The 27,848-nt window shown below is 50.4% G+C and overlaps 2 protein-coding genes across 3 annotated transcripts in view; one reads left to right on the forward strand and one right to left on the reverse strand.

The window, feature by feature from the left end:
* ugl (ureidoglycolate lyase) overlaps positions 1-18,252 on the reverse strand; it is a 113,991-nt gene extending 95,739 nt beyond the window's left edge. Inside the window, exon 1 of one of the 2 annotated variants that reach the window (XM_072495594.1) lies at positions 18,111-18,252. The gene's annotated coding sequence lies outside the window, so the exon portion shown is untranslated. The remainder of the gene's footprint in view (positions 1-18,110) is intronic. The other variant, XM_072495595.1, reaches the window with a different exon arrangement.
* Positions 17,813-26,856, forward strand: rab33ba (RAB33B, member RAS oncogene family a). Its single transcript, XM_072495596.1, has 3 exons — positions 17,813-18,060; positions 18,158-18,411; positions 24,793-26,856. Exons 2-3 carry the CDS (start codon positions 18,160-18,162, stop codon positions 25,237-25,239), a joined length of 699 nt encoding a protein of 232 aa, XP_072351697.1. The 5' UTR covers positions 17,813-18,060; positions 18,158-18,159; the 3' UTR covers positions 25,240-26,856.
* Positions 26,857-27,848: the final 992 nt, after the last annotated feature.

Below are 27,848 nucleotides of genomic sequence, written 5' to 3' on the forward strand. Positions count from 1 at the left end.
CCCGCAGTCGATAGGAGCAGCGCGATGTTTCTGGCATCGGACGCATCCTCGAGGCCCGAGGCCTCAATGTATAGGCTGAATTTCTGCTTGAAGACCCGCCAGTTGGCGCCGAGATTTCCAGAGATCCGGAGCTATGGAGGGCCCTGGATCTTCACCATGCCGCTGGAAGGCACTTGCTGGTGGTCACTGAATTATTCAAGGTAAATTACTCAGATGAAGTAGACTCTTGGTACCATGTCGTGTTATTCACCCTGGGGTAACACGGACTGCAACAGGATGCAGATGAACGGTAAAGCATACACCAAATGAAGGCAGCACGGTGGCGCAGTGGTAGCACTGCAGTCTCACGATGCTGAGGTCCCAGGTTCGATCCCGACTCTGGGTCACTGTCCGTGTGGAGTTTGCACATTCTCCCGTGTTTGCATGGGTTTCGCCCCCACAATCCAAAGATGTGCAAGGTAGGTGGATTGAACACGCTAAATTGCCCCTTAATTGGAAAAAATGAATTGGGTACTCTAAAACGTATTTGTTTTAAAAAGAAAGAAAAAAAAGCATACACCTGTAGCCACCTAAAATGGCTGATTCCCGATTAATTTGGCCAAAACCCGATGTAAAATGGCTAACCGAAAAGGCTGATGGGAAAAGCAGCCAACAGGGCACAAACGGACAGCTGCAGACAGAACAGCGTATTCGGCTCTGGGGAAGTCGTCCCAGATCGATACCTGTGCCCATTAGCAGCACATCAATCCAGACATCTGCAGTTTAATCGGCTTCCCCAGGAACAATTGCAACATATTAGCAATTGAATGCCGATCCAGACCTCTCGGCGCCAGCCGTGGCCGAGACAAAGAAAGGTGAACGACCACCCCCCGATCAAGGAATCGCCCCATTATTGGAGCATATCGAACCCAGTGATTGGGAAAGAGTCCAATCACTTGGGACCAGGGTCAGGGTCCGCCCCGAGAGGCGGGAAGCCCCCCCGGGAACTATAAAGGTGGGGGCTAAGTTCAGATCGACCCTTCTCTCCCTTCTTCTCCTGCTCGCAACCTTCGCAAGAACCATCGACCAGCAACCGTAAGTTTGACTCCAGCGATCGCTACCCGATAGAGACTCCTAGCCATCAACCTGTATCAGCCTTTGAATCCCGCAGGCCAGACCCAATTCGATAAGCCATTTGTTTCCCTGACCTGGTGGGCCATTCCCAAAAGTTAAGTATTGGCCAGTAGTGGTAGGTAGTAGTCTAGAAAGTAGGATTATTGTATATAAGTATTTAGTGCTGTACATAATAAATGACCGTTGATTTTAATCTTACTAAGCGTTGTTCTGTCTTATTAATCATAACTACAGCTTGAACCACGTGGCGGTATCAGAAAGATACCTGGCGACTCGTGAGCAAAGGTGACAGAATTAGAGCTAATAAAACTACGGCTAATAAGAGCAACAAATTGGCGACTCTGGTGGGACCTGATATAGAAGTGGAATACCACTCAGGGAGAACCCAAGAAATTTGAATAGAATCCAATTGGAAACAAAAAAAAAAACCACAAGTGTTCAAGCGGTTCTGGTTAATAATTCACAATTCGGAAGTGTGTGTATGCATGCGTAACTAACAGGGTTATAAGGTAAAACTGATAGATTTTGTTGCGTCAAAACTGTCGGAAGCCGGTATTTTCGGAAATTAGCGCAAGCCGTACCCGCATCTACGACACCACCTTAGCCCCCTGTTCCAAATTCGACCAAAGCAGGCAGATAAGAGAGATGGCCATGCAGTCAATGCAACACCTCATGAATCCCGACGAATTTACGGTCGCAGCGACCAGCAGCAGTAGAGTGGGAGTGTCCCATTTGGGAGGAGGAGATTCGGAAATATCTCAAGGGCAAAGGATGGCCCATGTGGGATGATTTCTGCAGTAATGACGACTCAGGTCCCGGAGGTATAGGGCATACTTGGTGGGAGAACATGAGTGAAATCCATAAGAAGAGCTTAGCAAAAGCGCGCAATTGTGTCCTGTCTGGCACAATTGCAAGGCACAGAGGAGGTCGTCAGGATGCTCCGCAAAGAGGTAGAGGGCATACATCGTATGAGCAAAGTCGATGTATGCAAGGTGGAGAAAGAGAATCTGGAGTTAAGGTGGAAATTAGTAGCAAAGGACGAAGAGGTGGCTGACGCCAAATGGGGTCACCAGTCTTGTCTGGCGCATTTGGGTAGTTGCCACTCCCAGTATGAGAAGGCTTATCAGGACACGCAGCGTGCAGTCCTGGTAAAGAAAGAGACAGAGATGCAGGTGGAGATGCTACAGAAGCAATGTAGTGATGTCAAGGCAGCCTTGAGAGCGCTCCACGCTGCAACCACGGAACAAAGGCAGAGTACCTTAGACCATGCGAAGTGCCGAAAGCAAATTGCAGACCTGCAATCACTGCTTTCTGTCCAAAAGGGATTCCAAGAAACCTTTGGGGAAAGTTTAGAACAGGAAGACGGCCCTGATTGGGAAGAATTGCAGGAGACAGCGCAGAGATATGTTCAGGGAACATGTGCGCAGGGAAAGCCCCAAAGGAGGAAAGCACCCCCACCCCCCACACAGCAGGTAGTTCAGGCTCCCATGAACCCTGTAACAACCCACCGCACAGCCACATTAGACGAGGCGGAATTCCTATATTCCACCCCCCTCACAGTGACCCAATTACGGGACGCGTGTGCGAAAATCACACCGTTCCTCCCCGCTTCAGACCCACACCATTTCTTTGCCACCGTCAAACACCAGGCGACCTTGTGCGGCTTGGATGAGAAAGAGCAGGTAAAGCTCATGGCTCTAAGCTTAGACCCATCGGTAGCAGCAGCCCTTCCCGACCCACAGACCGTAGGAGCAGGCACCCTTGCAGAAATGCATACCGCGATCCTGGATGCGATCGGGTATAACCGGGGTGACCCCGTAGATGGCCTAAATAAGTGCAAACAGAAGAATTCTGAACACTCCACAGCGTTCACAGGACGCTTGTGGATTCACTTTGAAGCCGTTTTCAGAAACGTAGACCGTGCCCATTTGTCCCCAGATAATACAGCCAAATGGATCCGCACCCTTATCTCCCATGCCACAGAAGCAGGACAGAATGCCTGTAGTAATTATGACCCCTCGGAGGAGGCTCATAATGAGAAGTGGGTGGTAAAAAGATTGTCCCGCGTTTGGGAACAGTCAGCTCACAATAAACCTGCCGCTAAAACCCCCGAGGAAAAGCAAGCCGCCGCAGACGTGCAGGCAGTAAGAATCACTCTTCACAACCCCACCTGGGTAAACGAGGGAAAGAGCAGCCCCCCAGCAAAACCGCAAGAATGTTACAACTTCGGACAGTTGGGACATTTTGCCAAAGAATGCAATGCCCCTAAAAAGCCACAGAAAGCCCAACAGACAGGCACTCTCAGTAAGAAAAAGGCAGAGCCCATACATAGCGTTAGCATCCGGTCGGATCAGACAGACTTGACCGGAACGGACTGACGGTGTACAGGCTCCCCCAGTTGGGTCTACGATACCCTTTGGGATAGGTCAGGACGACCCGTAGTCGCAGCGAAAATTCGGGGACAGCCTATCGAGCTTCTCTGGGACACAGGAGGGTCCCGCACCACCTTAAATTCCTCCACCCTTGGTCAGGACACGTGGCCCACTACAGCCACTATCACCCGCAGCGGCTTCACAGGCCACTCACAGCAGGGACACATCACAGCCCCTGTACCCATCCAAATCGGAACCATTAGCACAAAACACCCCGTAGTTTTAGTCGACCTGCCCCAAACAGCAGAACACATTTTGGGAATCGACTTCATGAATTCCCACCACCTCTCTTTCGATCCAGTCATCCAGTGTGTCTGGAAGATGGCGAAATCCGCTAGAGCCTCCGCAACACTCACCATAGGGGACTACATGAACAAAATTAGCGCAGTAGGTGAGTTTTGGTTCAACCCCACACACTCAGCACGGACTGACAGGTTAGGGCAGTCCTGCAAAAAAACAGGGCAGCATTCGCGACCCACAAGCACGACTGTGGACGAATGACTGGCTCCGTACAAATAACAGGACCTGACCCTAGACCCCAGAAACAGTACGGATTCCCCCAAGAAGCAGAGGGAGAAATCCTGAAGGTTATAGAGAGCTTATTAGAGCAGGGCGTCCTAAGATCGGCAGCCTCAAGTAATAATGCCCCGATTTGGCCAGTAAGAAAGCCCGACGGATCATGGCTCTTGAGCATAGATTATCGGGAACTCAATAAAGTCACCCCCGTAGCAGTCCCCACCGTTGCAACAAGTCCCGAGACCATGCTCAGGGACTCCATGCCCGATATTTCACGGTTTTGGACGTCAGTAATGGATTCTGGTCCATTCCATTGGCAAAGGCATGCCAGTATAAATTTGCCTTCACTTTCAGAGCGCAGCAGTACACCTGGACATGCCTGCCACAAGGCTTCCACAACTGCCCCTCCATTTTCCACCGACAGCTGGCAAATGGACTAGCAAAATTTTCTCGCCCCGAATGTCTGGTACAGTATGTAGATGATCTACTACTGCAGACAGACACAAAGGAAGAGCACATTGAGCTTCTGTCCGAACTCCTGGAATTACTACATTCCATTGGTTGTAAAGTCAACCCCAAAAAGGCCCAGATATTGGAAGGGAAAGTGGTATATTTGGGTACTATTATCACACACGGCAAACGCGAGATCGAGCACAAAAGAATTGACTCGATCGCTAAATTGCCCCTTCCCCAAAACGTTTCAGCCCTCCGGTCATTTTTAGGACTGGTTGGCTACTGCCGAAACCACATTGACGGTTTCGCCAGCAAGGCAGCGCCTCTCTCAGACCTCGTAAAGAAAGGAGCCCCCTGGGAATGGCTTCCACAGCATACGGATGCTGTGGAATCATTAAAACAGGCACTCATAGCCACCCCCACACTACAAGTTCCCGACCCGCTTTCCCCTTTCGCCATAGAGGTAGCGACCACAGACCGCACCCTTTCAGCCGTGCTCCTGCAGGAACGGCATGACCAGCTAAGACCAGCTTATGCTCCCGAATTTTAGAAGTTGTGGAGCAGGGATTTTCAGCCTGTGAGAGGCACCTGCTCGCAGTTTTCTGGGCAGTCCAGTACTTTTCATACATTACCGGACTGAGCCCCATCACCATTTTGACCGAGCACACCCCCACTCAGCTTTTACTAGACGCGCTGCTAGGTGGACCCTTCTCTTGCAAGGACGGGACATCACAGTCAAACGGACAAAGACTCACACATACTTAGCGGACAATTTACAGTACCCTGGAACCCCCCATGAGTGTGAAATCATCTCGCCCCACCATAATCAGGCCCCTTTATAGCTAAAACACCCTCAGAAAACTAGCCACTCCATCTCAGAGCCCCCCTCACCCGGACATGTGTGACCCCATTAGGATCTATGTGGACGGATCTTCCACAGTCTTGGATGGGCAACGCATAACAGGTTGTGGGATTTATGTGGAGGACACGCAGGGATGCGCCCTCGAGGAAATCGCATTAAAATTACCCGGACACTTAGGCGCGCAGGCGGCAGAGCTTGGGCCATCGCCTACATTGTAGAGCACCCAGATTCCTTCCCCAGCCCAGCAGTCATATATGCAGACAGCCTCTACGTCTGCAACAGCCTCACAGAATTTCTGCCCCTCTGGGAAACAAGAGGATTTGTTTCCGCGGATGGGAAACCCCTCCCCTCAGCCCCATTACTCCGCCATATTTTGCAAAACGCCAAGGACAGGACTTTTGGCATTATAAAAGTCCGCAGCCACCATCGTTCCTCCCCCCCTGGAAATGTAAAAGCCGACGCAATGGCTAAGGCAGGATCCAGACATGGGTACTTTTGGAAGCCTCCCGAAAGCGCCCCAGTGAGTGCGCCAATGAGTGCAGTTCAGGTCACGCAGACTAGGATTGAAGATCTAGTAGAGGCCCAGAAGCAGGATAGCGCTCTCACTGAGATCGTGAAAGGGAAGTTTCCAGCCTCATACGAGAGGTACAGAAATACGATAACCACACATGACGGTGTGGTGCTAAAGGACACCCTTTATGTAGTTCCTGAGCAGGATAGGAACCAATTAATCTGTTTATTCCATGGTGGTCATGGACACCAGGGAATCGATCCCACCACAGCCCACCTCAAACAGCTTTGTTGGTGGCCTAATCTCAAAGAGGATGTATCCCATTACATTGAGAATTGCCTCATCTGCGCACAGAACAACCCAGATAGGTATGCAAAAAAGGCACAACTCAGCCACACCCGACCCGTTAACGGCCCCTGGACTAACCTCCCGATCGATTTTATAGGTCCATTGCCCCCTTGCAGGAATGGCTATAAATATGTTCTGGTGGTCATAGACACTTTTACAAAATGGGTGGAAGCATTTCCAGCCCGCACCAACACCGCGAAAACCACAGCCAAAATCCTAACCCACCACATCTTTACAAGATGGGGACTCCCCCGCAGTATTGAATCGGACCAAGGTTCTCACTTTACGTGACGGGTCATGCAGAACGTCCTCACGATATTTGGCATAACCCAAAAATTTCACATTGTGTACCACCCACAGTCGAGTGGTATAGTGGAGCGCATGAATCGGACCCAAAAAACCACCCTCCGAAAAATGGTCCAGCAGAACAACACCACTTGGGATTCTATCCTCCCCTTTGCACTGATGTTTTTGCATAACACTGTTTCCACCTCCACAGGTTACACCCCACACACTCTCATTTTTTTTTTTTAAACAATATTTTATTGAAAATTTTTGGTCAACCAACACAGTACATTGTGCATCCTTTACACAACATTGTAACAATACAGATAATAATGACCTTTTTTAAATTTAAACAAAAACAACAACAAATAAATAAATATTAAATAACACAAAAAAAAAAAACTAGCCCTAATTGGCAACTGCCTTGTCTCAGGCCACCCCCCCCCCCCCCCCCCCCCCAAGTCCTGGGCCGCTGCTGCTGCCTTCTTTGTTCTCCCCTATCTATCTTTCCGCAAGATATTCGACGAACGGTTGCCACCGCCTAGTAAACCCTTGAGCCGACCCCCTTAGGACGAACTTAATCCGCTCTAACTTTATGAACCCCGCCATATCATTTATCCAGGTCTCCACCCCCGGGGGCTTGGCTTCTTTCCACATTAGCAATATTCTGCGCCGGGCTACTAGGGACGCAAAGGCCAAAACATCGGCCTCTTTCGCCTCCTGCACTCCCGGCTCTTGTGCAACCCCAAATATAGCCAACCCCCAGCTTGGTTCGACCCGGACTCCTACTACTTTTGAAAGCACCTTTGTCACCCCCATCCAAAACCCCTGTAGTGCCGGGCATGACCAAAACATATGGGTATGATTCGCTGGGCTTCTCGAGCACCTCGCACACCTATCCTCCACCCCAAAAAATTTACTGAGCCGTGTTCCAGTCATATGTGCCCTGTGTAATACCTTAAACTGAATCAGGCTTAGCCTGGCGCACGAGGACGACGAGTTTACCCTGTTTAGGGCATCTGCCCACATCCCCTCCTCAATCTCCTCCCCTAGCTCTTCTTCCCATTTCCCTTTTAGTTCGTCCATCATAGTCTCCCCTTCGTCTCTCATTTCCCTATATATATCCGACACCTTACCGTCCCCCACCCATTTCTTTGAGATGACTCTGTCCTGCACCTCTTGTGTCGGGAGCTGCGGGAATTCCCTCACCTGCTGCCTCGCAAAAGCCCTCAATTGCATGTACCTGAATGCATTCCCTTGGGGCAACCCATATTTCTCGGTCAGCGCTCCCAGACTCGCAAACTTCCCATCCACAAATAGATCTTTCAATTGCGTTATACCTGCTCTTTGCCACATTCCATATCCCCCATCCATTCCCCCCGGGGCAAACCTATGGTTGTTTCTTATCGGGGACCCCCCCAGTGCTCCGGTCTTTCCCCTATGTCGTCTCCACTGTCCCCAAATCTTCAGTGTAGCTACCACCACCGGACTCGTGGTATAGTTCCTTGGTGAGAACGGCAATGGGGCTGTCACCATAGCCTGCAGGCTGGTCCCCCTACAGGACGCCCTCTCTAATCTCTTCCACGCCGCTCCTTCCTCCTCTCCCATCCACTTACTCACCATTGAAATATTAGCGGCCCAATAATACTCACTTAGGCTCGGTAGTGCCAGCCCCCCCCTATCCCTACTACGCTGTAAGAATCCCTTCCTCACTCTCGGAGTCTTCCCGGCCCAAACAAAACCCATAATACTCTTTTCTATCCTTTTGAAAAAAGCCTTCGTGATCACCACCGGGAGACACTGAAACACAAAAAGGAATCTCGGGAGGACCACCATCTTAACTGCCTGCACCCTCCCTGCCATTGACAATGCTACCATGTCCCATCTCTTGAAATCTTCCTCCATCTGTTCCACCAACCGCGTCAAATTTAGCCTGTGCAATGTGCCCCAATTCTTAGCTATCTGGATCCCCAGGTAACGAAAGTCTCTTGTTACCTTCCTCAACGGTAGGTCTTCTATTTCTCTACTCTGCTCCCCTGGATGCACCACAAACAGCTCACTCTTTCCCATATTCAATTTATACCCTGAAAAATCCCCAAACTCCCCAAGTATCCGCATTATTTCTGGCATCCCCTCCGCTGGATCCGCCACATATAGTAGCAGATCATCCGCATATAAAGATACCCGGTGTTCTTCTCCTCCCCTAAGTATTCCCCTCCATCCCTTGGAACCTCTCAGCGCTATCGCCAGGGGCTCAATCGCCAGTGCAAACAGTAATGGGGACAGAGGACATCCCTGCCTTGTCCCTCTATGGAGCCGAAAATATGCCGATCCCCGTCCATTCGTGACCACACTCGCCACTGGGGCCCTATACAACAGCTGCACCCATCTAACATACCCCTCTCCGAACCCAAATCTCCTCAACACCTCCCACAGATAATCCCACTCCACTCTATCAAATGCTTTCTCGGCATCCATCGCCACTACTATCTCCGTTTCACCCTCTGGTGGGGCCATCATCATTACCCCTAACAACCTCCGTATGTTCGTGTTCAGCTGTCTCCCCTTCACAAACCCAGTTTGGTCCTCATGAACCACCCCCGGGACACATTCCTCTATTCTCATTGCCATTACCTTGGCCAAGACCTTGGCATCTACATTGAGGAGGGAGATTGGTCTGTAGGACCCGCATTGTAGCGGATCCTTTTCCTTCTTTAAAAGAAGCCATATCGTTGCTTCTGACATAGTCGGGGGCAGTTGTCCCCTTTCCTTTGCCTCGTTGAAGGTCCTCGTCAGTAGCGGGGCGAGCAAGTCCAAATATTTTCTGTAAAATTCAACTGGGAATCCGTCCGGTCCTGGGGCCTTTCCCGTCTGCATGTTCCTAATTCCTTTCACCACTTCTTCTACCGTGATCTGTGCTCCCAATCCCATCCTTTCCTGCTCTTCCACCTTGGGAATTTCCAGCCGATCCAAAAACTCCATCATTCTCTCCCTCCCATCCGGGGGTTGAGCTTCATACAATTTTTTATAAAATGTCTTAAACACTTCATTCACTCTCTCCGCTCCCCGCTCCGTCTCTCCATCTTCGTCTCTCACCCCCCCTATTTCCCTCGCTGCTCCCCTTTTCCTCAATTGGTGTGCCAGCAATCTGCTCGCCTTCTCTCCATATTCATACTGTACACCCTGCGCCTTCCTCCATTGTGCCTCTGCAGTGCCTGTGGTCAGCAAGTCAAATTCCACATGCAGCCTTTGCCTTTCCCTATACAGTCCCTCCTCCGGTGCTTCCGCATACTGTCTGTCCACCCTCAAAAGTTCTTGCAACAACCGCTCCCGTTCCTTACTCTCCTGCTTCCCTTTATGTGTCCTTATTGATATCAGCTCCCCCCTAACCACCGCCTTCAACGCCTCCCAGACCACTCCCACCTGAACCTCCCCATTGTCATTGAGTTCCAAGTACTTTTCAATGCATCCCCTCACCCTTAAGCACACCCCCTCATCCGCCATTAGTCCCATATCCATTCTCCAGGGTGGACGCCCTCTTGTTTCCTCCCCTATCTCCAAGTCTACCCAGTGTGGGGCATGATCCGAAATGGCTATAGCCGTATATTCCGTTCCCCTCACCCTCGGGATCAATGCCCTACCCAACACAAAAAAGTCTATGCGTGAATAGACTTTATGGACATAGGAGAAAAACGAGAACTCCTTACTCCTAGGTCTACTGAATCTCCACGGGTCCACCCCTCCCATCTGCTCCATAAAATCCTTAAGCACCTTGGCTGCTGCCGGCCTCCTACCAGTCCTGGACTTCGACCTATCCAGCCTTGGTTCCAACACCGTGTTAAAGTCTCCCCCCATTATCAGCTTTCCGGTCTCTAGGTCTGGGATGCGTCCTAGCATTCGCCTCATAAAATTGGCATCGTCCCAATTCGGGGCATACACGTTTACCAACACCACCATCTCTCCCTGTAATTTGCCACTCACCATCACGTATCTGCCCCCGTTATCCGCCACTATAGTCTTTGCCTCGAACATTACCCGCTTCCCCACTAATATAGCCACCCCCCTGTTTTTCGCATCCAGCCCCGAATGGAACACCTGCCCTACCCATCCTTTGCGCAACCTAACCTGATCTATCAGTTTCAGGTGCGTTTCCTGTAACATGACCACATCTGCTTTAAGTTTCTTAAGGTGTGCGAGTACTCGTGCCCTCTTTATCGGCCCGTTAAGTCCCCTCACGTTCCACGTGATCAGCCGAGTTGGGGGGCTTCCCACCCCCCCCCCTTGCCGGTTAGCCATCATCTTTTTCCAGCTTCTCGCCCAGTTCCCACGCGGCTGTATTTCTCCCAGACGGTGCCCCCCCGCCCATCCTTTCCCGCACCCACTCCCCCCTTTCCCCAGCAGCAGCAACCCAGTAATTCCCCCCTCCCCCCCCCCCCGCTAGACCCCCCGCTAGCGTAATTACTCCCCCCATGTTGCTCCCAGAAGTCAGCAAACTCTGGCTGACCTCGGCTTCCCCCCGTGATCACGGCTCGCCCCGTGCGGCGCCCCCTCCTTCCTGCTTCTCTATTCCCGCCATAATTATCATAGCGCGGGAACCAAGCCCGCGCCTCTCCCTCGGCCCCGCCTCCCATGGCCAACGCCCCATCTCCTCTCCCTCCCCACCTCCCCCCCTCACCACCTGTGGGAGAAAGAAAAGTTACCATACCGCAGGATTAATCATACAATCCCTCTTCGCCCCCCCCCCCACTCGTCCCACCACTTTGTCCAAACGTTCATTTTCGTAGTCCAATCATTCCAATTTTTCTTCTACAATAAAAGTCCACGCTTCATCCGCCGTCTCAAAGTAGTGGTGCCTCCCTTGATATGTGACCCACAGTCTTGCCGGTTGCAGCATTCCAAACTTTATCTTTTTTTTGTGAAGTACCGCTTTGGCCCGATTAAAGCTCGCCCTCCTTCTCGCCACCTCCGCACTCCAATCTTGATAGACGCGGATCACCGCGTTCTCCCATTTACTACACCGAGTTTTCTTCGCCCATCTAAGGACCATTTCTCTATCCTTAAAACGGAGAAATCTCACTACTATGGCTCTGGGAGCTTCTCCTGCTCTCGGTCCTCGCACCATAACTCGGTATGCTCCCTCCACCTCCAACGGACCCGTCGGGGCCTCCACTCCCATTAACGAGTGCAGCATCGTGCTCACATATGCCCCGACGTCCGCCCCCTCCACACCTTCAGGAAGGCCAAGAATCCTCAAGTTGTTCCTCCTTGCGTTATTTTCCAGTGCCTCCAACCTCTCCACAGATCGTTTCTGGTGTGCCTCCTGTATCTCCGACTTCACCACCAGGCCCTGTATGTCGTTTTCATTCTCTGCTGCTTTCGCCTTCACGACCCGAAGCTCCTGCTCCTGGGTCTTTTGTTCCTCTTTCAGCCCTTCAATCGCCTGTAGTATCGGGGCCAACAACTCTTTCTTCATTTCCTTTTTTATCTCCTCCACGCAGCGTTTCAAAAACTCTTGTTGTTCAGGGCCCCATATGAAACTGCCACCTTCCGACGCCATCTTGGTTTCTGCTTGCCTTCCTTGCCGTTGTTCCAAAGGATCCGCTGCAATCCGGCCACTTTCCTCTCCTTTTTCCATCCGTGTCCAGGGGGAACACCCTTCTGGTTTACCGCACGGTGTTTTCAGCCGTTAAAATTGCCGTTGGGGCTCCTATCAAGAGCCCAAAAGTCCGTTTCACAGGGAGCTGCCGAAACGTGCGACTCAGCTGGTCATCGCCGCACCCGGAAGTCCCCCACACACTCTCATGACCGGACGCCCCATGAAAGGGACAGAATACTTGTTAGGTTTAGACCTGACCAGCCCTGAAGTTACGGCCCTCACCCACGAGAAAGCCGTTGAGCAATTAGGTGCAAATGTAAAAACGGCTCAGTTAGCAGCTGCAGTTAAATTGGGCACCAAAAAGAAACAGAGCAAGGCCTGTTTTGATAAGGCAGTACATGCAACGGAGTATGATATAGGACAACAAGTGATGTTGTCTGTCTATAACCCCAGCACATTCCTGTCTCCAAAATACTCGGGTCCGTACTCCATTACGGATAAAGTAAGCCCATCGGTACATAAAATCAAATACCCAAATGGTAAGACTGCGTGGTTTCACATAAACCAGTTAAAGGCTTATGGAGCCCAGTCAAACCACGCCCACCACATCATCCTTGACGCAGCAGACCACACCCCGCCCACAGCCAACGTAACCAGACCAACCCCCACCACGTCCAGCCCAGACACGGACTCACCCCTGACTCCACCCCCAAAATCTACACTCCGCCCCGGAACGCCCACAGACTGCAGCAGCAGAGACAGCGACTGTGACTCTGACGATAGCCACAGCACGCCTCCCTACTATCCCCATGCAACAGGACCCACACCCAGCGACTCCGATTTTGACTCCAGTAATCCCTTCATGATCATTTTTCTAAACAAACCACACCACCGACCACCGAACCACACGGACGACCCCGACTTTGTCCCCACACAACTCGACAAAACTCATTGGCACCGCGACAACTCCTACAGACTCATCCAAAACGACGAAAGCAACCCCAACTCACACCATGCAGCCCTCTCAACATCACTTCACTCCAGAGTTTGGCACCCGGGAGAAGGGGACGATCTCGAGTCGGACGCCCAATCTGCCAACCCCTTTGCGACCCTGTTTGCAACAGAGAACTGAGGTGTCCACATGATGATTTAAAGGAGACACTTGGGAGAAGTGTTGTCCTTCCTGATGGAACCTGCAGGATGTTTTATGTCGTTCCTACCTTTGTTTAAGTGTTGTTCGTCCGACAGGAGAATTTTTTCCACCCGCTTGTTCAGCAGTACCAACTTGTCCACAGATACCTGGTCAACACACCAGACGCTTGTTCAGCGGAACTAGCTTATCTGCAGATAGCTGGTCAGCAGACCACATGCTCGTTCAGAGGAACTAGCTTTTCGTCAGACGCCCGTTCTGATTTGAGGGTAGAATCACAGCAGCAACCTCACCATGATGACTACATTTTTGCCCGTTCTTGTCGGTTGCACAGGCAGTGGAGAAACGGCGTGAGACCCGCCCTGCCTGGGGACCCCCCCGTTGGTCAAACACGCTCGGGTAGGGGAGAAACGGCATTGGTAGCCGTCCTACCCGGGGACTCCATCCAAATCTTACCCATACGCACCTCATTTGACATTTTCATTTCAAAATGTTTTTTTTTTTGGCGACCTTTAGGTTGCTGCCATATGCTATTTACATCCTAGAACATTGGGATGGTAAATCAGCACTGGTCCCTCACTGGGAAGTGTGTCGTGTCCTAACATTTGTTTTGAAGAAAAAAAAATGAGGGAGTCACCCATAGTGACCAATTATAAGGGTATAATTGGCCCCAAAAAGGACAGACACACTAACATACCGGATATTATACCAAGGTAGTTACAGATACTATGCTTGTTTTACAGAACTCCAGAAGCTCCAGGACCGGAGAAAACAGAGAACACAAAGAAAGAAAAAAGAAAGAGGACAGCCATGAGGACTTCTTTCATCGTGCTCAACATCTTTTTTTTTGACATTTGGTTGCGCGGGAACGTGGACCCCATTACTCCAAACCCCCCTGCCATTAATGTTTCACTGCCCCGCAGTACCCAAAGCCCAGTCACCAGCGACACTGCATCTTCCTGGTGTGCCAGGTTCATAACCTGGTACTCCATGTCTTACGTAATTGAAGCACTGTTAGCGTTGGCGATACTCTGCTGTGCAGTGCAGACTATGCGCCTCCGCAAATGGAGAAGGAGAGCATACCGTGCTCGAACCCCGGTATATCGGATCCGATCCCCTCTATTCGGGTATGACCAGACCCCCGACCCCCGCGACCTATAATACAATAATAAAGAACATGCACTTGTGTTTTTCTGTAAATAAAAGATGTACAAAACCTCCATATCCAAAAAATGTATGATCCTGAGCTTGACTGCCAAGCCAGGAAAGAGTATATTGAATGTTATGATTGTTGTTGTATGTTTTAGGAAGATAGGATAATGCAATGTTTGATGAGTATAGTGTATTTAGGTACAAATTAGAGGTTCCAAGTTTTTATTTTGTAGATGCATGCCCCTGCCTGACATAGCGCCCTTAGAATTGTTTAGGTAAAAAATTTTTGTGCATAGCTAGGGTCAGAGTAGTGGCCATGTAGGAGGTGTCCCCCCCCCCCGGTCAGGGAATGGAAAGGACAAAATTTAGGTGATCCTTCACGTTTCGCGTTAGGATCACAAGTAGGGAATGTAGCCACCGAAAATGGCTGATTCCCAATTAATTTGGCCAAAACCCGATGTAAAATGGCTAACCGAAAAGGCTGATGGGAAAAGCAGCCAACAGGGCACAAACGGACAGCTGCAGACAGAACAGCGTATTCGGCTCTGGGGAAGTCGGCCCAGATCGATACCTGCGCCCATTAGCAGCACATCAACCCAGACATCTGCAGTTTAATCGGCTATCCCCGGGAACAATTGCAACATATTAGCAATTGAATGCCGATCCAGACCTCTCGGCGCCAGCCTTGGCCGAGACAAAGAAAGGTGAACGACCACCTCCCGATCAAGGAATCACCCTATTATTGGAGCATACCGAACCCAGTGATTGAGAACAAGTCCAATCACTTGGGACCAGGGTCAAGGTCCACCCCGAGAGGTGGGAAACCCCCCGGGAACTATAAAAATGGGGGCTAAGTTCAGATCGACCCTTCTCTCCCTTCTTCTCCTGCTCGCAACCTTCGCAAGAACCATCGACCAGCAACCGTAAGTTTGCCTCCAGCGATCGCTACCCGATAGAGACTCCTAGCCATCGACCTGTATCAGCCTTTGAATCCCGCAGGCCAGACCCAATTCGATAAGCCATTTGTTTCCCTGACCTGGTGGGCCATTCCCAAAAGTTAAGTATTGGCCAGTAGTGGTAGGTAGTAGTCTAGAAAGTAGGATTATTGTATAAGTATTTATTGCTGTACATAATAAATGACCGTTGATTTTAATCTTACTAAGCGGTGTGCTGTCTTGTTAATCGTAACTACAGTTTGAACCACGTGGCGGTATCAGAAAGATACCTGGCGACTCGTGAGCAAAGGTGACAGAATTAGAGCTAATAAAACTAATGCTAATAAGAGCAACACACCAAACGTAGGCTTTGGTTCAATGCGATTTACTGAACTTCTGTAACAATGCACACAGCTGGCTGTGGGTTGACACTCTACTACTCTAAGTGTACTAACTCTAACTTACTAGACCAGGCTAGCTCTGATCCACGTGTAGAAGGTGCTGACTGATATATACACCCTGACTGTCACTACAGTTGTCACCAGTGGAAAGAGGCGGAGTGCTGATGCCTCGTGTGTTTTATAGTTGGAAGCCCCCCTCTGGTGTTCTGTCTGGTGATTGGTCGTGTTCTTTCCTGTATATTGATTAGCTAACCTGGGTGTCTATCACTGCCTGTTCTTACCTCATGATTTGCATGGGTGCATATTATGACAAGCTGTACATTCCTGAGGCAAGGAAAACAAGTTAGCCCAACACCACCACCAAATGTCTGCCAACTACAAACAGAAACCAGCCATCAACACTGTCAGGAAGCACACTACACACCAAACACCACCATTAGCAGCAACGGGTGCAGTTCCTGGTTCTCTCTATTATGGTAGTAGGAACAATGGGACCATCAAAAGAGTCTGCAGGACAGGAAGAGACTGGATGGGGCTCCTTCAGCAGAGGCAATAATCAAGGAGCACAGAGGGTCTTAAGGAAAATCATTTGGTTAAAGAGCAAAGAGGGTATCAGAAAAGATGAGTCGGTAAGGAGCACAGAGTATCAGGGCTTGGGCTAGGGCGACCAGATTCTAAAAAGTCAAAACCAGGACACATTGAAAAGCCACATCAGAATGCAATGCAATATGATGGGTGCATATGGGAAGAATACAATTTTACACAGATTTCCTCCACCTGGGCCCAGTTTTTATTTAGCAAGAGAACAGTTGAAACCAGGACATGTGAGCTATTTTTAGAAACTCGATGGGACACCATGGAAGAAATCCAGACTGTCCAAGCTAAACTGTGATGCCTGGTCACCCTATCCAGGGCAGATGACAAAGTTAGGAGCATACCAGTAATTCGCGGAAAGCAAATAGTTAAAGGGTTCATATTAGCTCCAGGGAGTTGGATAAATAAAGATTCCTCAAGGATTCATAGTAAGAAGTCTGACAACACCAGGTTAAAATCCAACAGGTTTGTTTCAAATCACTAGCTTTTGGTGCACTGCTCCTCCCTCGGGTGAATTCACCCGAGGAAGGAGCAGTGCTCCGAAAGCTAGTGATTCGAATCAAACCTGTTGGACTTTAACCTGGTGTTGTCAGACTTCTTACTGTGCTCACCCCAGTCCAACGCCAGAATCTCCACATCAAGGATTCATGGTTAAGCAATAAATTAAGGAACACACTTCAGGATGAGCTGAGGAAAAGCTGGGAGCAGGATGTCTGGGCACAAAACCTGGCAACGTCTGGGGGTGGGAAGAGGAATGTCAAGAACTGCAAGACTGGTGGGGAGTGGCAGCTGGAGGTCCAGAAGCATGGAAGGTAGGAAGCTAGAAGCCTTAGGTCATAGGTCGGAGGCCTGTTGAGAGGACAAATATTCAAGAAGCTGGAAACCTTCAGGAAAGTGGTCAGGAGTTTGGAGAGAGAAAGGTTGGTAGGTACAGGCCTCAGCCAGATAGGAAGAACGGAATGGAATGTTCTGATAAAGAGTCAACCAGACTTGAAACATTAGCACCGTTGTCACTCCACAGATGCTGTCAGACCTGCTGAGATTTTCCAGCATTTTCTGTTCTGGTGTCAGATCCCAGCACCCGCAGTAATTTGCTTTCATCTTAAAGGGAAATTGGTCTCAAATTCCATAATAAAGTCATTCCCTATAATTGACTCTTGGAGCAAGAATTCGGATCTGCAGCAGAGGGCGAAGGTGATTATTCTCCTCCCAGTTCACCATGAGTATTTGGGTAACAAATCTCCATGGACTCCTGAATACAAATCCCCAAAGTGCTCTGAGCAGATGTGTGCAGAAGTGGGGGAGGGTAAAGCGGAACCAGAATGAAACTGATGGTTTGACAACATTTACAAAGCGCACTGCCTAAATGTAAACAACTCTGAGCACTCGACACAAGATTGCCTCTCTGGTGGAGAGCAGGGGTGGAAAAGGAGGGCGTCCGGGCTGGCCAGAGGCGCTCTCGCGAGATTCGCGCCATCCTTAAGTTAGTTTTTCTTTTCCTCCCTCTTTCAGACGGCCGAGGAATCTTCCTGCCCCCTCCCGCCCGCGAAGAGTGGGTTAGATTGGATGCTAATGAGAGGTAACGCAGTGGGAATTGTATCGAGCAGCAGGAATGTTGCAAAGAGTGGACATTGTAGCCATTGAATTGGAACCTTGAGTGGGTGGGCACGCGCGGTGCTGCCAGCGTGAGGACTGCCAGCCCCCGCCCACAGGTAAGGTGCTGCATTGAGAGACTCCCCCTCCCCCCTCACATTCTCCTTACCACTTTGCAATAGTTCACCTCTAATCTTTTTTCTTTCTCCCGCTGAGTTATGTCCTCCTCCGGGAGGGGAGGAGGGGGCACCACCCTGGCGGCGGAGACCGCTCCCCCTGCCGGCTCGGTGCTCCTCAGCGCGCCGCCCCGCTCCAGGATCTACAAGATCATCGTCATCGGCGACTCGGGTGTGGGCAAGACCTGCCTGACTTACCGCTTCTGCGCCGGCAGCTTCCCCGACAAGACCGAGGCCACCATCGGCGTCGACTTCCGAGAGAGAACAGTGGAGATCGATGGAGAGAAAATCAAGGTAACTTCCTCGCCCCCCTGCCCCCCCCTCACCCCCCTGCCCCCCCCTCACCCCCCTGCCCCCCCTCACCCCCCTGCCCCCCCTCACCCCCCCTGCCCCCCTGCCCCCCCTCACCCCCCTGCCCCCCCTGGCCCCCCTTCGCCCCCCTCCCTTCTACCACCCCCTCGCCCCCTTCATCTCGCCCCCTTCATCTCGCCCCCTTCCCCCATCGCCCCCTTCCTTCCCCCCTCGCCCCCTTCCTTCCCCCCTCGCCCCCTTCATCTTGCCCCCTTCCCCCATCGCCCCATTCCTTCCCCCCTCGCCCCCTTCCTTCCCTCCTCGCCCCCTTCCTTCCCCCCTCGCCCCCTTCCTTCCCCCCTCGCCCCCTTCCTTCCCCCCTCGCCCCCTTCCTTCCCCCCTCGCCCCCTTCCTTCCCCCCTCGCCCCCTTCCTTCCCCCCTCGCCCCCTTCCTTCCCCCCTCGCCCCCTTCCTTCCCCCCTCGCCCCCTTCCTTCCCCCCTCGCCCCCTTCCTTCCCCCCTCGCCCCCTTCCTTCCCCCCTCGCCCCCTTCCTTCCCCCCTCGCCCCCTTCCTTCCCCCCTCGCCCCCTTCCTTCCCCCCTCGCCCCCTTCCTTCCCCCCTCGCCCCCTTCCTTCCCCCCTCGCCCCCTTCCTTCCCCCCTCGCCCCCTTCCTTCCCCCCTCGCCCCCTTCCTTCCCCCCTCGCCCCCTTCCTTCCCCCCTCGCCCCCTTCCTTCCCCCCTCGCCCCCTTCCTTCCCCCCTCGCCCCACTGCCCCCTTCGCTCCCCTGCCCCCCCATGCCCCCTTCCCCCCCTCGCCCCCTTCCCCCCCTCGCCCCCTTCCCCCCCTCGCCCCCTTCCCCCCCTCGCCCCCTTCCCCCCTTCCCCCCCGCCCCCCCCCCCCCTTCCCCCCCTCGCCCCCTTCCCCCCCTCGCCCCCTTCCCCCCTCGCCCCCTTCCCCCCTCGCCCCCTTCCCCCCTCGCCCCCTTCCCCCCTTCCCCCCTCGCCCCCTTCCCCCCCTCGCCCCCTTCCCCCCTCGCCCCCTTCCCCCCTCGCCCCCTTCCCCCCTCGCCCCCTTCCCCCCTCGCCCCCTTCCCCCCTCGCCCCCTTCCCCCCTCGCCCCCTTCCCCCCCCTCGCCCCCTTCCCCCCCCTCGCCCCCTTCCCCCCCCTCGCCCCCTTCCCCCCCTCGCCCCCTCGCCCCCTTCCCCCCCTCGCCCCCTTCCCCCCCTCGCCCCCTTCCCCCCCTCGCCCCCTTCCCCCCCTCGCCCCCTTCCCCCCTCGCCCCCTTCCCCCCCTCGCCCCCTTCCCCCCCCTTGCCCCCTTCCCCCCTCGCCCCCTTCCCCCCCCCTCGCCCCCTTCCCCCCCCCTCGCCCCCTTCCCCCCCCTCGCCCCCTTCCCCCCCCTCGCCCCCTTCCCCCCCCTTCCCCCCCCTCGCCCCCTTCCCCCCCCTCGCCCCCTTCCCCCCCCTCGCCCCCTTCCCCCCCCTCGCCCCCTTCCCCCCCCTCGCCCCCTTCCCCCCCTCGCCCCCTTCCCCCCCCTCGCCCCCTTCCCCCCCCTCGCCCCCTTCCCCCCCCTCGCCCCCTTCCCCCCCTCGCCCCCTTCCCCCCCCTCGCCCCCTTCCCCCCCTCGCCCCCTTCCCCCCTCGCCCCCTTCCCCCCCCTCGCCCCCTTCCCCCCCCCTCGCCCCCTTCCCCCCCCTCGCCCCCTTCCCCCCCCTCGCCCCCTTCCCCCCCTCGCCCCCTTCCCCCCCTCGCCCCCTTCCCCCCCTGCCCCCTTCCTTCCCCCCCTGCCCCCTTCCTTCCCCCCCCTGCCCCCTTCCTTCCCCCCCCTGCCCCCTTCCTTCCCCCCCCTGCCCCCTTCCTTCCCCCCCCTGCCCCCTTCCTTCCCCCCCCTGCCCCCTTCCTTCCCCCCCCTGCCCCCTTCCTTCCCCCCCCTGCCCCCTTCCCCCCTGCTCCCTTCCCCCCCCCCTCCCTTCCCCCCGCCCCCTCCCTTCCCCCCCCTGCCCCCTCCCTTCCCCCCCCTGCCCCCTCCCTTCCCCCCCTGCCCCCTCCCTTCCCCCCCCTGCCCCCTCCCTTCCCCCCCCCCTGCCCCCTCCCTTCCCCCCCCTGCCCCCTCCCTCCCCCCCCCTGCCCCCTCCCTTCCCCCCCCCTGCCCCCTTCCTTCCCCCCCCTCCACCCACTTTGTGCGCCCCCTGACCCCCCTTCCCCCCCCCCCTCGGCCCCTTTCCATCACGCCCCCTTCGGCCCCCCTCGCTCCCCCTCGTTCCCCTTCCCCCCCACTCGCCCCCCCCCGCCCCCACACACGACACCCCCACACACGACACCCCCACTTCACAAGGGGATATTTTGGGATATTTGTAAGGAAAGATAGCCAGATCTTGGGTGCATAGCCATGGGGATACAGCACAAATGTCAAGGCATTTGTCGGGCACAGCTGGTACATGCAGTGCAGCGATGGGCTCTGTACTATAGGAAAAATATTTAGAATTTACAGAGTAAAAGACGAGCAAACTAAAGCCTGTATGAAAACATGTGAACTGAGAAGTTTTGTTGAAGGTCCTAGGACTGTTTTACTCTGGGGAACATAAAGGTTATGTGAAGATATTCCAGATTCCTAAGGGATTGGAGAAATTGAATCTCAAATAATATATTAAGGTCATAAAAACTCATGAACATTCTAGCTTATTCTTTGGGGCGACACGGTAGCACAGTGGTTAGCACTGTTGCTTCACAGCTCCAAGTAGGGTGCTCTTTCCTGGGGCAGGTGCAGACTCGATGGGTGGAATGGTGTCCTTCTGCACTGTATATTCTTTGATTCTATGAATAGATACTGACAGATTCGATATATCTACTTCACACGGAGGATGTTGAATGTGTGCAATAGACTGTCCAGAAGGGCAATGGAGGAAGATTGTGCAGAAAGTTGTAAGAAGGAATTGGCTAGATATTTGAGGGAATGCAGTTGGATCTTGGCGATTGATCTGATGGATTAAGTAGCCTTTCTGATCCTGGATGTTTTTATGTGATCAATGAGTGAAATGCATTTTGAAGTAGGGCAGATGAACTTCAAACTGTGGGATCATTTTAAACAAAAATTAATCGGTGCACGTTGTGAATGGGAGCGGAGACTTGTCGTTTTTCTTTTCCAGATTTGATGGGTTAAAAAGGACTGAATGGTCTCTTGTGTCTAATTTGTGAATGGATTAAATCTGGAACTGCCTGATTAGTCTCATGCAAGGAAGTGCAATTGTCAAATGGGTCACTGAGTGCAGTCAGAACTTCTCTTTTTGTAGGTGTAAGAACAACTTGCATCTCAGCAGTGTTTTTTTCTGTTTTAAAAAGAAAAGGGGCTCTGAGATGTTTCACAGTCAGGTGCACCCACAACTGCGCTGTACCAGAAACATACAGACTGGGAGGTACGAGATGGGTTTAGAGAAGGATGGAGGGGCAGCACGGTGGCACAGTGGTTAGTGCTGCTGCCTCACGGCGCCGAGGTCCCAGGTTCAATCCCGGCTCTGGGTCACTGTCCGTGTGGAGTTTGCACATTCTCTCCCTGTGTTTGTGTGGGTTTTGCCCCCACACCCCAAAAGATGTGCAGGGTGGGTGGATTGGCCACGCTAAATTGCCCCTTAATTGGGGGGGGGGGGAAAATAAAACATAGAGAAGGATGGAGATATTGGTGAGGCAATTTTAGAGAGTTGGGCAACTCCGATGCCAAATGAGGGAGAAAGGGATGAACAATGATACCACCAAGCAGAGACTTAATTGGACAGCAGCTTTAAACTTGTTGCATCGGTAAACGGAGCCAGCCGAGGTAAGTCAGGAAAATGCGGAGTGAATGTACAGAACAAGATATTTGCAGAATTAGTCTTGGTAATAGTGAACTTAGTTCTCTTGACCCTTTAGGGTGATTAAATAGTTTTGACCATAGAGAGAAAGGTACTTGAGTGCATGATGAAGTCAGCCCATATAAATAGACCGGTTCAATACACTTGGATATCATGGTCAGTTGCGGATGCCAAGATTCAGCATATTTTTCTCTCTGGTTAAAATAGTCTCATTTGGTATCCTGGCTCTCTTTAGGCCTAAGCGAAGGAACTATGCCTGCACCATAGTTTCTTTTTCACTCCTGTGTGGACTGAGACTTCTCAGTTGTACAGTTCTCTCTAATCCTGTCTTTGAAATTTCTAGAACAATTTTTGACAGGCTATATGTAGCAGGATCACCTTTATGAATGCACACAAGTCCTTTTGCGAGCAACATCGCCACAGGAATGATTCAGTAATGCCATTTAATTAAGTAATTAATGGTGCAGAAAATTATTTTGGCAAAAATTTCATTACTTAAATTATCTTCTGCAAGACGAAGAAATCGAAAAATTAGAATTGATGACTTTTGAATCCATAGGAATACTTCACTGATAGCAGTGACAAATATCAAACCTCTCAGAAACTTTCCTCAGAAGAGGTTGCTCACTCCTATTCTAGCTCTTAGCACTGTTGTTCTTAGGTCCCCCTTCCCAATTTTTGTTTGTGATCCTGTAAGTTTCTGCTCTTCGGGTACCTGTCCAACTCCCTTTTAAAATTAGTTATGGATTCCAGTTCTACCAGCTTTTTTAGATCGTGTTCCAGATTCCCAAAAACTTTGGAATGAAAGATCTTCTTATCTCCCCTCTAGATCTTTTGCCAATAATTTTGACTCTGTGACCCTTTCCAGGGGGAAAATATTTTCTCTATGAAAGCCTCTCATGATCGAGAAAACCTCTACTGGGTTACTCGTTGACCATCTCAACTCAGATCATTTTGAAAACCTCTTTTGTCTCCCTCTTTGTCTTCCGTGCTCCAAGGAGAACTAACTTTTCCAACCTCTCCTCTTAATTAATGCCCTCATCCCTGGCAATTCCATGATGAACATTCTCTACCACTTCTAAGGCCTTGAAATCGGTCCTGACGTATGGTGCCTAACATGTGGTTTATTAAGTTTTAGCTTGATTTCTTGTTTTTACATTATATTCCTTGATTTATAAACCTGAGTAACCCATATGCATTTTAGCCATCATACCAACTTCCCTACCACCTTTAAGGGTTTGTTTATAGGTCTCTCTGCTCATTCACATCTTTCTATTTGGAGTAAATGTCCTGAAGTGCATCACATAACACGTCTGTGTTAAATGTCATCTGCAATACCATGTCCCTTTTTACTGCCCTGCGCGTGTCATCTTGAAACTTCTAACCATCCTCATTGCTATCTTGTACTTTGTGTCATTAGCAAACTTTATAATACCGCTCCCTACACATGTGTTTAGATTGTTTATAAAAATTGAAAAGGTTAATGGACCTAAAATTGACCTTTCGGGAAAACTGCAATCCATCTGTCTGTCTGAAAATTGCCGATCTACTGCTACCCTTTGCTGTCAGTCAATTATGTATCCATACCCTCACTTTCCCATTAATTCTGTAGGTTTCCTCTCCCTAATAAACTTCCTGTATCGCATTTATCTTGTCTGATAAATGAGTCTCACATAACCAGAAAAGCCCCAGGTTGGGGCAGAGAGCCTAAGCTAACTTAATCTCAGCAAGGGCAAAGTGCTACAATTCCTTGGAGGGTGAGAATCCAGGTTTCCCTATTAATCGCATGTAAAGACAGTAAGAAATCTTACAACACCAGGTAAAATCAGACAGGTTTGTTTCGAATCACTAGCTTTCGGAGCACAGCTCCTTCCATTCACCTGAGGAAGAAGCTGTGCTCTGAAAACTAGTGATTCGAAACAAACCTGTTGGACTTTAACCTGGTGTAACATTTCTTACTGTGCTCACCCAAGTCCAACGCATCTCCACAACATGTAAAGACAACACTCTAGTAAAAGTCTGGGATTGAATTTACATGAACAATTTGTATGTAACTAACCCTACTGCATTTTCCTGGAGAAATCACTCTACTTTTATCAGTAGGCATTGTTCTGTTTGTGGTAGTTTGTAAAAATTCTTTTTAAATAGATGCTGTGGACTGTTTTCTGTAGTTAAATAGACACTGTAGACTGTTTGCTGTAGTGTGCTGTTTAAACAGGCTTTGTTGGCTGAGTAAATAAACTTTGTGCTGTGAAAATCAGATCGTGTTTCCACTGACTTGCAAGTGATCCTTGCTGGAAAGTGTTCATATGCGGTATGGATGAGAATGGGAACAAGTTTGGCTGTGATGCAGCCTACAGTTGAATTATTTGTTTACACATGAATAATGATCACTGGAATCATGCCTCAACATACATTAGTGCCTTCAGGGGAGGTTAAGGGCAGGGTTGAGTGGGGAAGAATAAAAACACATCATTTTTTTTGTTCATGGTTTTCTGGTTGATGGGGGCAAAAAAATCTTTTGTCTTTGACATTTTAGATTCAACTATGGGATACAGCTGGCCAAGAACGTTTTCGGAAGAGCATGGTGCAGCACTACTACAGGAACGTCCATGCCGTTGTCTTTGTATATGACATGACCAACCTGATGAGTTTCCAGGGTCTCCCAGCCTGGATTGAAGAATGCAATCAGCACTCACTTGGTGGGGAAATCCCACGCATCCTTGTGGGGAATAAGTGCGATCTGACAGATGCCACAAAGGTTAAAACAGACCTGGCTCAGAAATTTGCGGATACTCAAAACATGCCCCTATTTGAGACTTCGGCTAAGAACCCAAATGACAATGATCACGTGGAGGCCATATTCCTGACTTTGGCTCATAAACTGAAGAATCACAAGCCCATGATGCTTAGCCAACTCCAGGTAGATGAGTCTAAAGTTAAGCTGGAATCTGAACCTAACACCGATGTAGAGTGTTACTGTTGAAGATGAACTCTATTGCCTTCCATTTGAATGAAGATCAAAGGCACCAGAATGCTTCTGGTAACCTGGAGATAGCCACAGTGCATTTAAATGGAATGAACGTGCAAGATCAAAGAACAGCCCACGAGAGGAATTACAACTGACAAAGGACTGAATAATATATTGGGTTGCACCGTGCCAAATATCAACTGAAATCTTTCTTTTATTCATTGCACAAGATAGGAATGGCTACATTTTTTGATATTGTTGAATATAAATTGTATACAGTAAAATGCAGGAGAAGCATTAATCTTGTTCACTTTTCCTCACTTAAAGGAATTATTTGAATTCCTCCCCCCAATTCTCCCGCCCCCTGGTATTCCTTAACTAATTTCTTGCTACTTCCATCTCCATCTCCACTTAGTTGTGAGAGAGTTGAATATTTTTTTATAGGAGGTGGCCCCCCAGTTGCTCAGCTGGTTGATAGGACAAATAGCTCAGTGTTGGAGACAGAAGAATCTTCTACTTGATCAACAGGATCAGCTGATGTTAGCCAAGGGAGTGATAGGATCACTACAACTGGAGGTGTTGGTCCTTCAGGTTAAGCTGGGGGGGGGGGGGGGGGGGGAGACCAGCCAGGGTTTCTGCATTTTCTTCTTGTGCTGTGATGCCTCTAGTAGTGAAATAATGTCAACCATCACTACTTTGGCTTGCATATGAAGATGGGTGCTTTGATTGAAGTAACTAAAATGTAGAAAATTGCAGAAAAAGGGAAGAATAAGGTTTGTTTAAAAAAAAACCTATTTACTATTTACGTTCTATCTTGTAGTTCTTGTCTGTAAAATGCAGAAATGTGTTCAAATGTAATCTATGTATGAATATGACTAATATTATACTCTGTTGAGCTTCATATATGATTGTGGAGACCTTAAAGGAAATATCAAATTTGAGTTGCCGGCAACTCTAATTTGATGTATTCCAAGGCTTGGAACATCAAACAAAAATTGACACTTTAGTCAATTATTTTGTGACAGATTTTTAGAGATTGGCAGGGAAATGAGGCAGAAGCATGGTGTTTAACATTTGTCTGTAGTCACCGAACCTGGCTGTGACAAAGCAAATGGTCTCTTTACGAGGGACATTTCTGGACAAATGCACTTTTTAAAAAAACCAAGTCTTCCTTCAAGTGGAAAAAGGGATATTCACAGTAAAGGGAATACATTAAATGACCAGTGTTGCGGGCAAGTTTGAAATATTTTTGCATGCTTTTGTTCATACTTTTCGCCTTTTTTTTTTGCTGATCCAGCAGAAGATATTTACTGACTGCACTCCTTAACATGCATATAGGTTATCCATAATTGTTGCCTCATGAAAATGGTGCATGGATTAACGAGTAACTGATCAGTGAAGGAGGATGTGGAGATTATTTGTAATTGTTGATTATTAACTCATAGTTTGCCCACAGGAGCGAAGATATTATTGTACTGGATGGATTTGTAACATTTCAGTATTGTAGAGAGTGAGCTGAAGGCAAATTACAGTAAGGTTAATCCATTGTCAAGGATAACTTCACTGCAGTAATGTTTTTATTGAATAAAAGAGTTACACAATTCTAAATAATAAAAATGTTTTGGACTTTAATTCTGCTCTCGTCATGTTTCCCATCGTCATCTCTTTCATTCTTTGCCTTTTATTAAAGGATTTTTCTCTAATTAAACCAGCCATGTCTTTTCTATCCCTTTTTAAAAATAAATTTAGAGTAGCCAATTATTTTTCTTTTCCAATTAAGGGGCAATTTAGCATGGCCAATCCACCTAGCCAGCACATTTTTGGGTTGTGGGGGTGAAACCCACGCAGACATGGGGAGAATGTGCAAACTCCACACGGACAGTGACCCAGGTCCAGGATTCGAACCCGGGTCCTCAGCGCTGCAGGCCCAGTGCTAACCACTGTGCCACATGCCGCCCTTTTCTATCCCTTTTTCCCCCACAAAAGATATTTTACTATTTCTCCCTTTTCCCAATCTCCATTTTGAGTTGTGAGCAAGGATTTGAATGTGTTGTTACTTCCCAGATCTGAGCTCTTGCAACTTTCTGCTGCCCTCAAATCAGTCTTCTGCCTGCTTGCATGCCCCTGGGCCCTAACTGCAGTCACATTTTGTTTACCTCCGGTGTTACCACTTCTCAAACTTTCCTGCCTTTTCAGAGGGTTGACTCGGGCTCAATGGGCCGAATGGCTGCCTTCTGTGCTGTAGGAATTCAATGGGTCATGTTCTTTTTGCCCCTGGTGATGCTCTCTCAGCTGTACTCCCTTCAGTCTGTAACCTCACAGACCTCTTGGACAATCCACACTGACTCGCATCTTCACCAGAACCTTGAACAAAGTAGGACCACCTGCTTGACACAGCCTCCGAGTGTAAGTGTTGTTTGTTTTTCGATGTTGTGTTTCGAGAACAACTAGTGTTTATACAGTGCTTTCAGCGTGGTGGAAAACATCACAAAACACTTGTGTTGTCAAACAAATTTTGACATAAAACCAGGTGAACTATTTGAACAAGTGACCAAATGTTTGCTTGAAGGGGTAGGTTTGAAGGAGCATGTGAAAATAGATTTAGGGAGAGCTTGAAGCTCGGG

Source organism: Scyliorhinus torazame, chromosome 3, assembly GCF_047496885.1.
Source record: "Scyliorhinus torazame isolate Kashiwa2021f chromosome 3, sScyTor2.1, whole genome shotgun sequence".
Taxonomy (NCBI): Eukaryota; Metazoa; Chordata; class Chondrichthyes; order Carcharhiniformes; family Scyliorhinidae; genus Scyliorhinus; species Scyliorhinus torazame.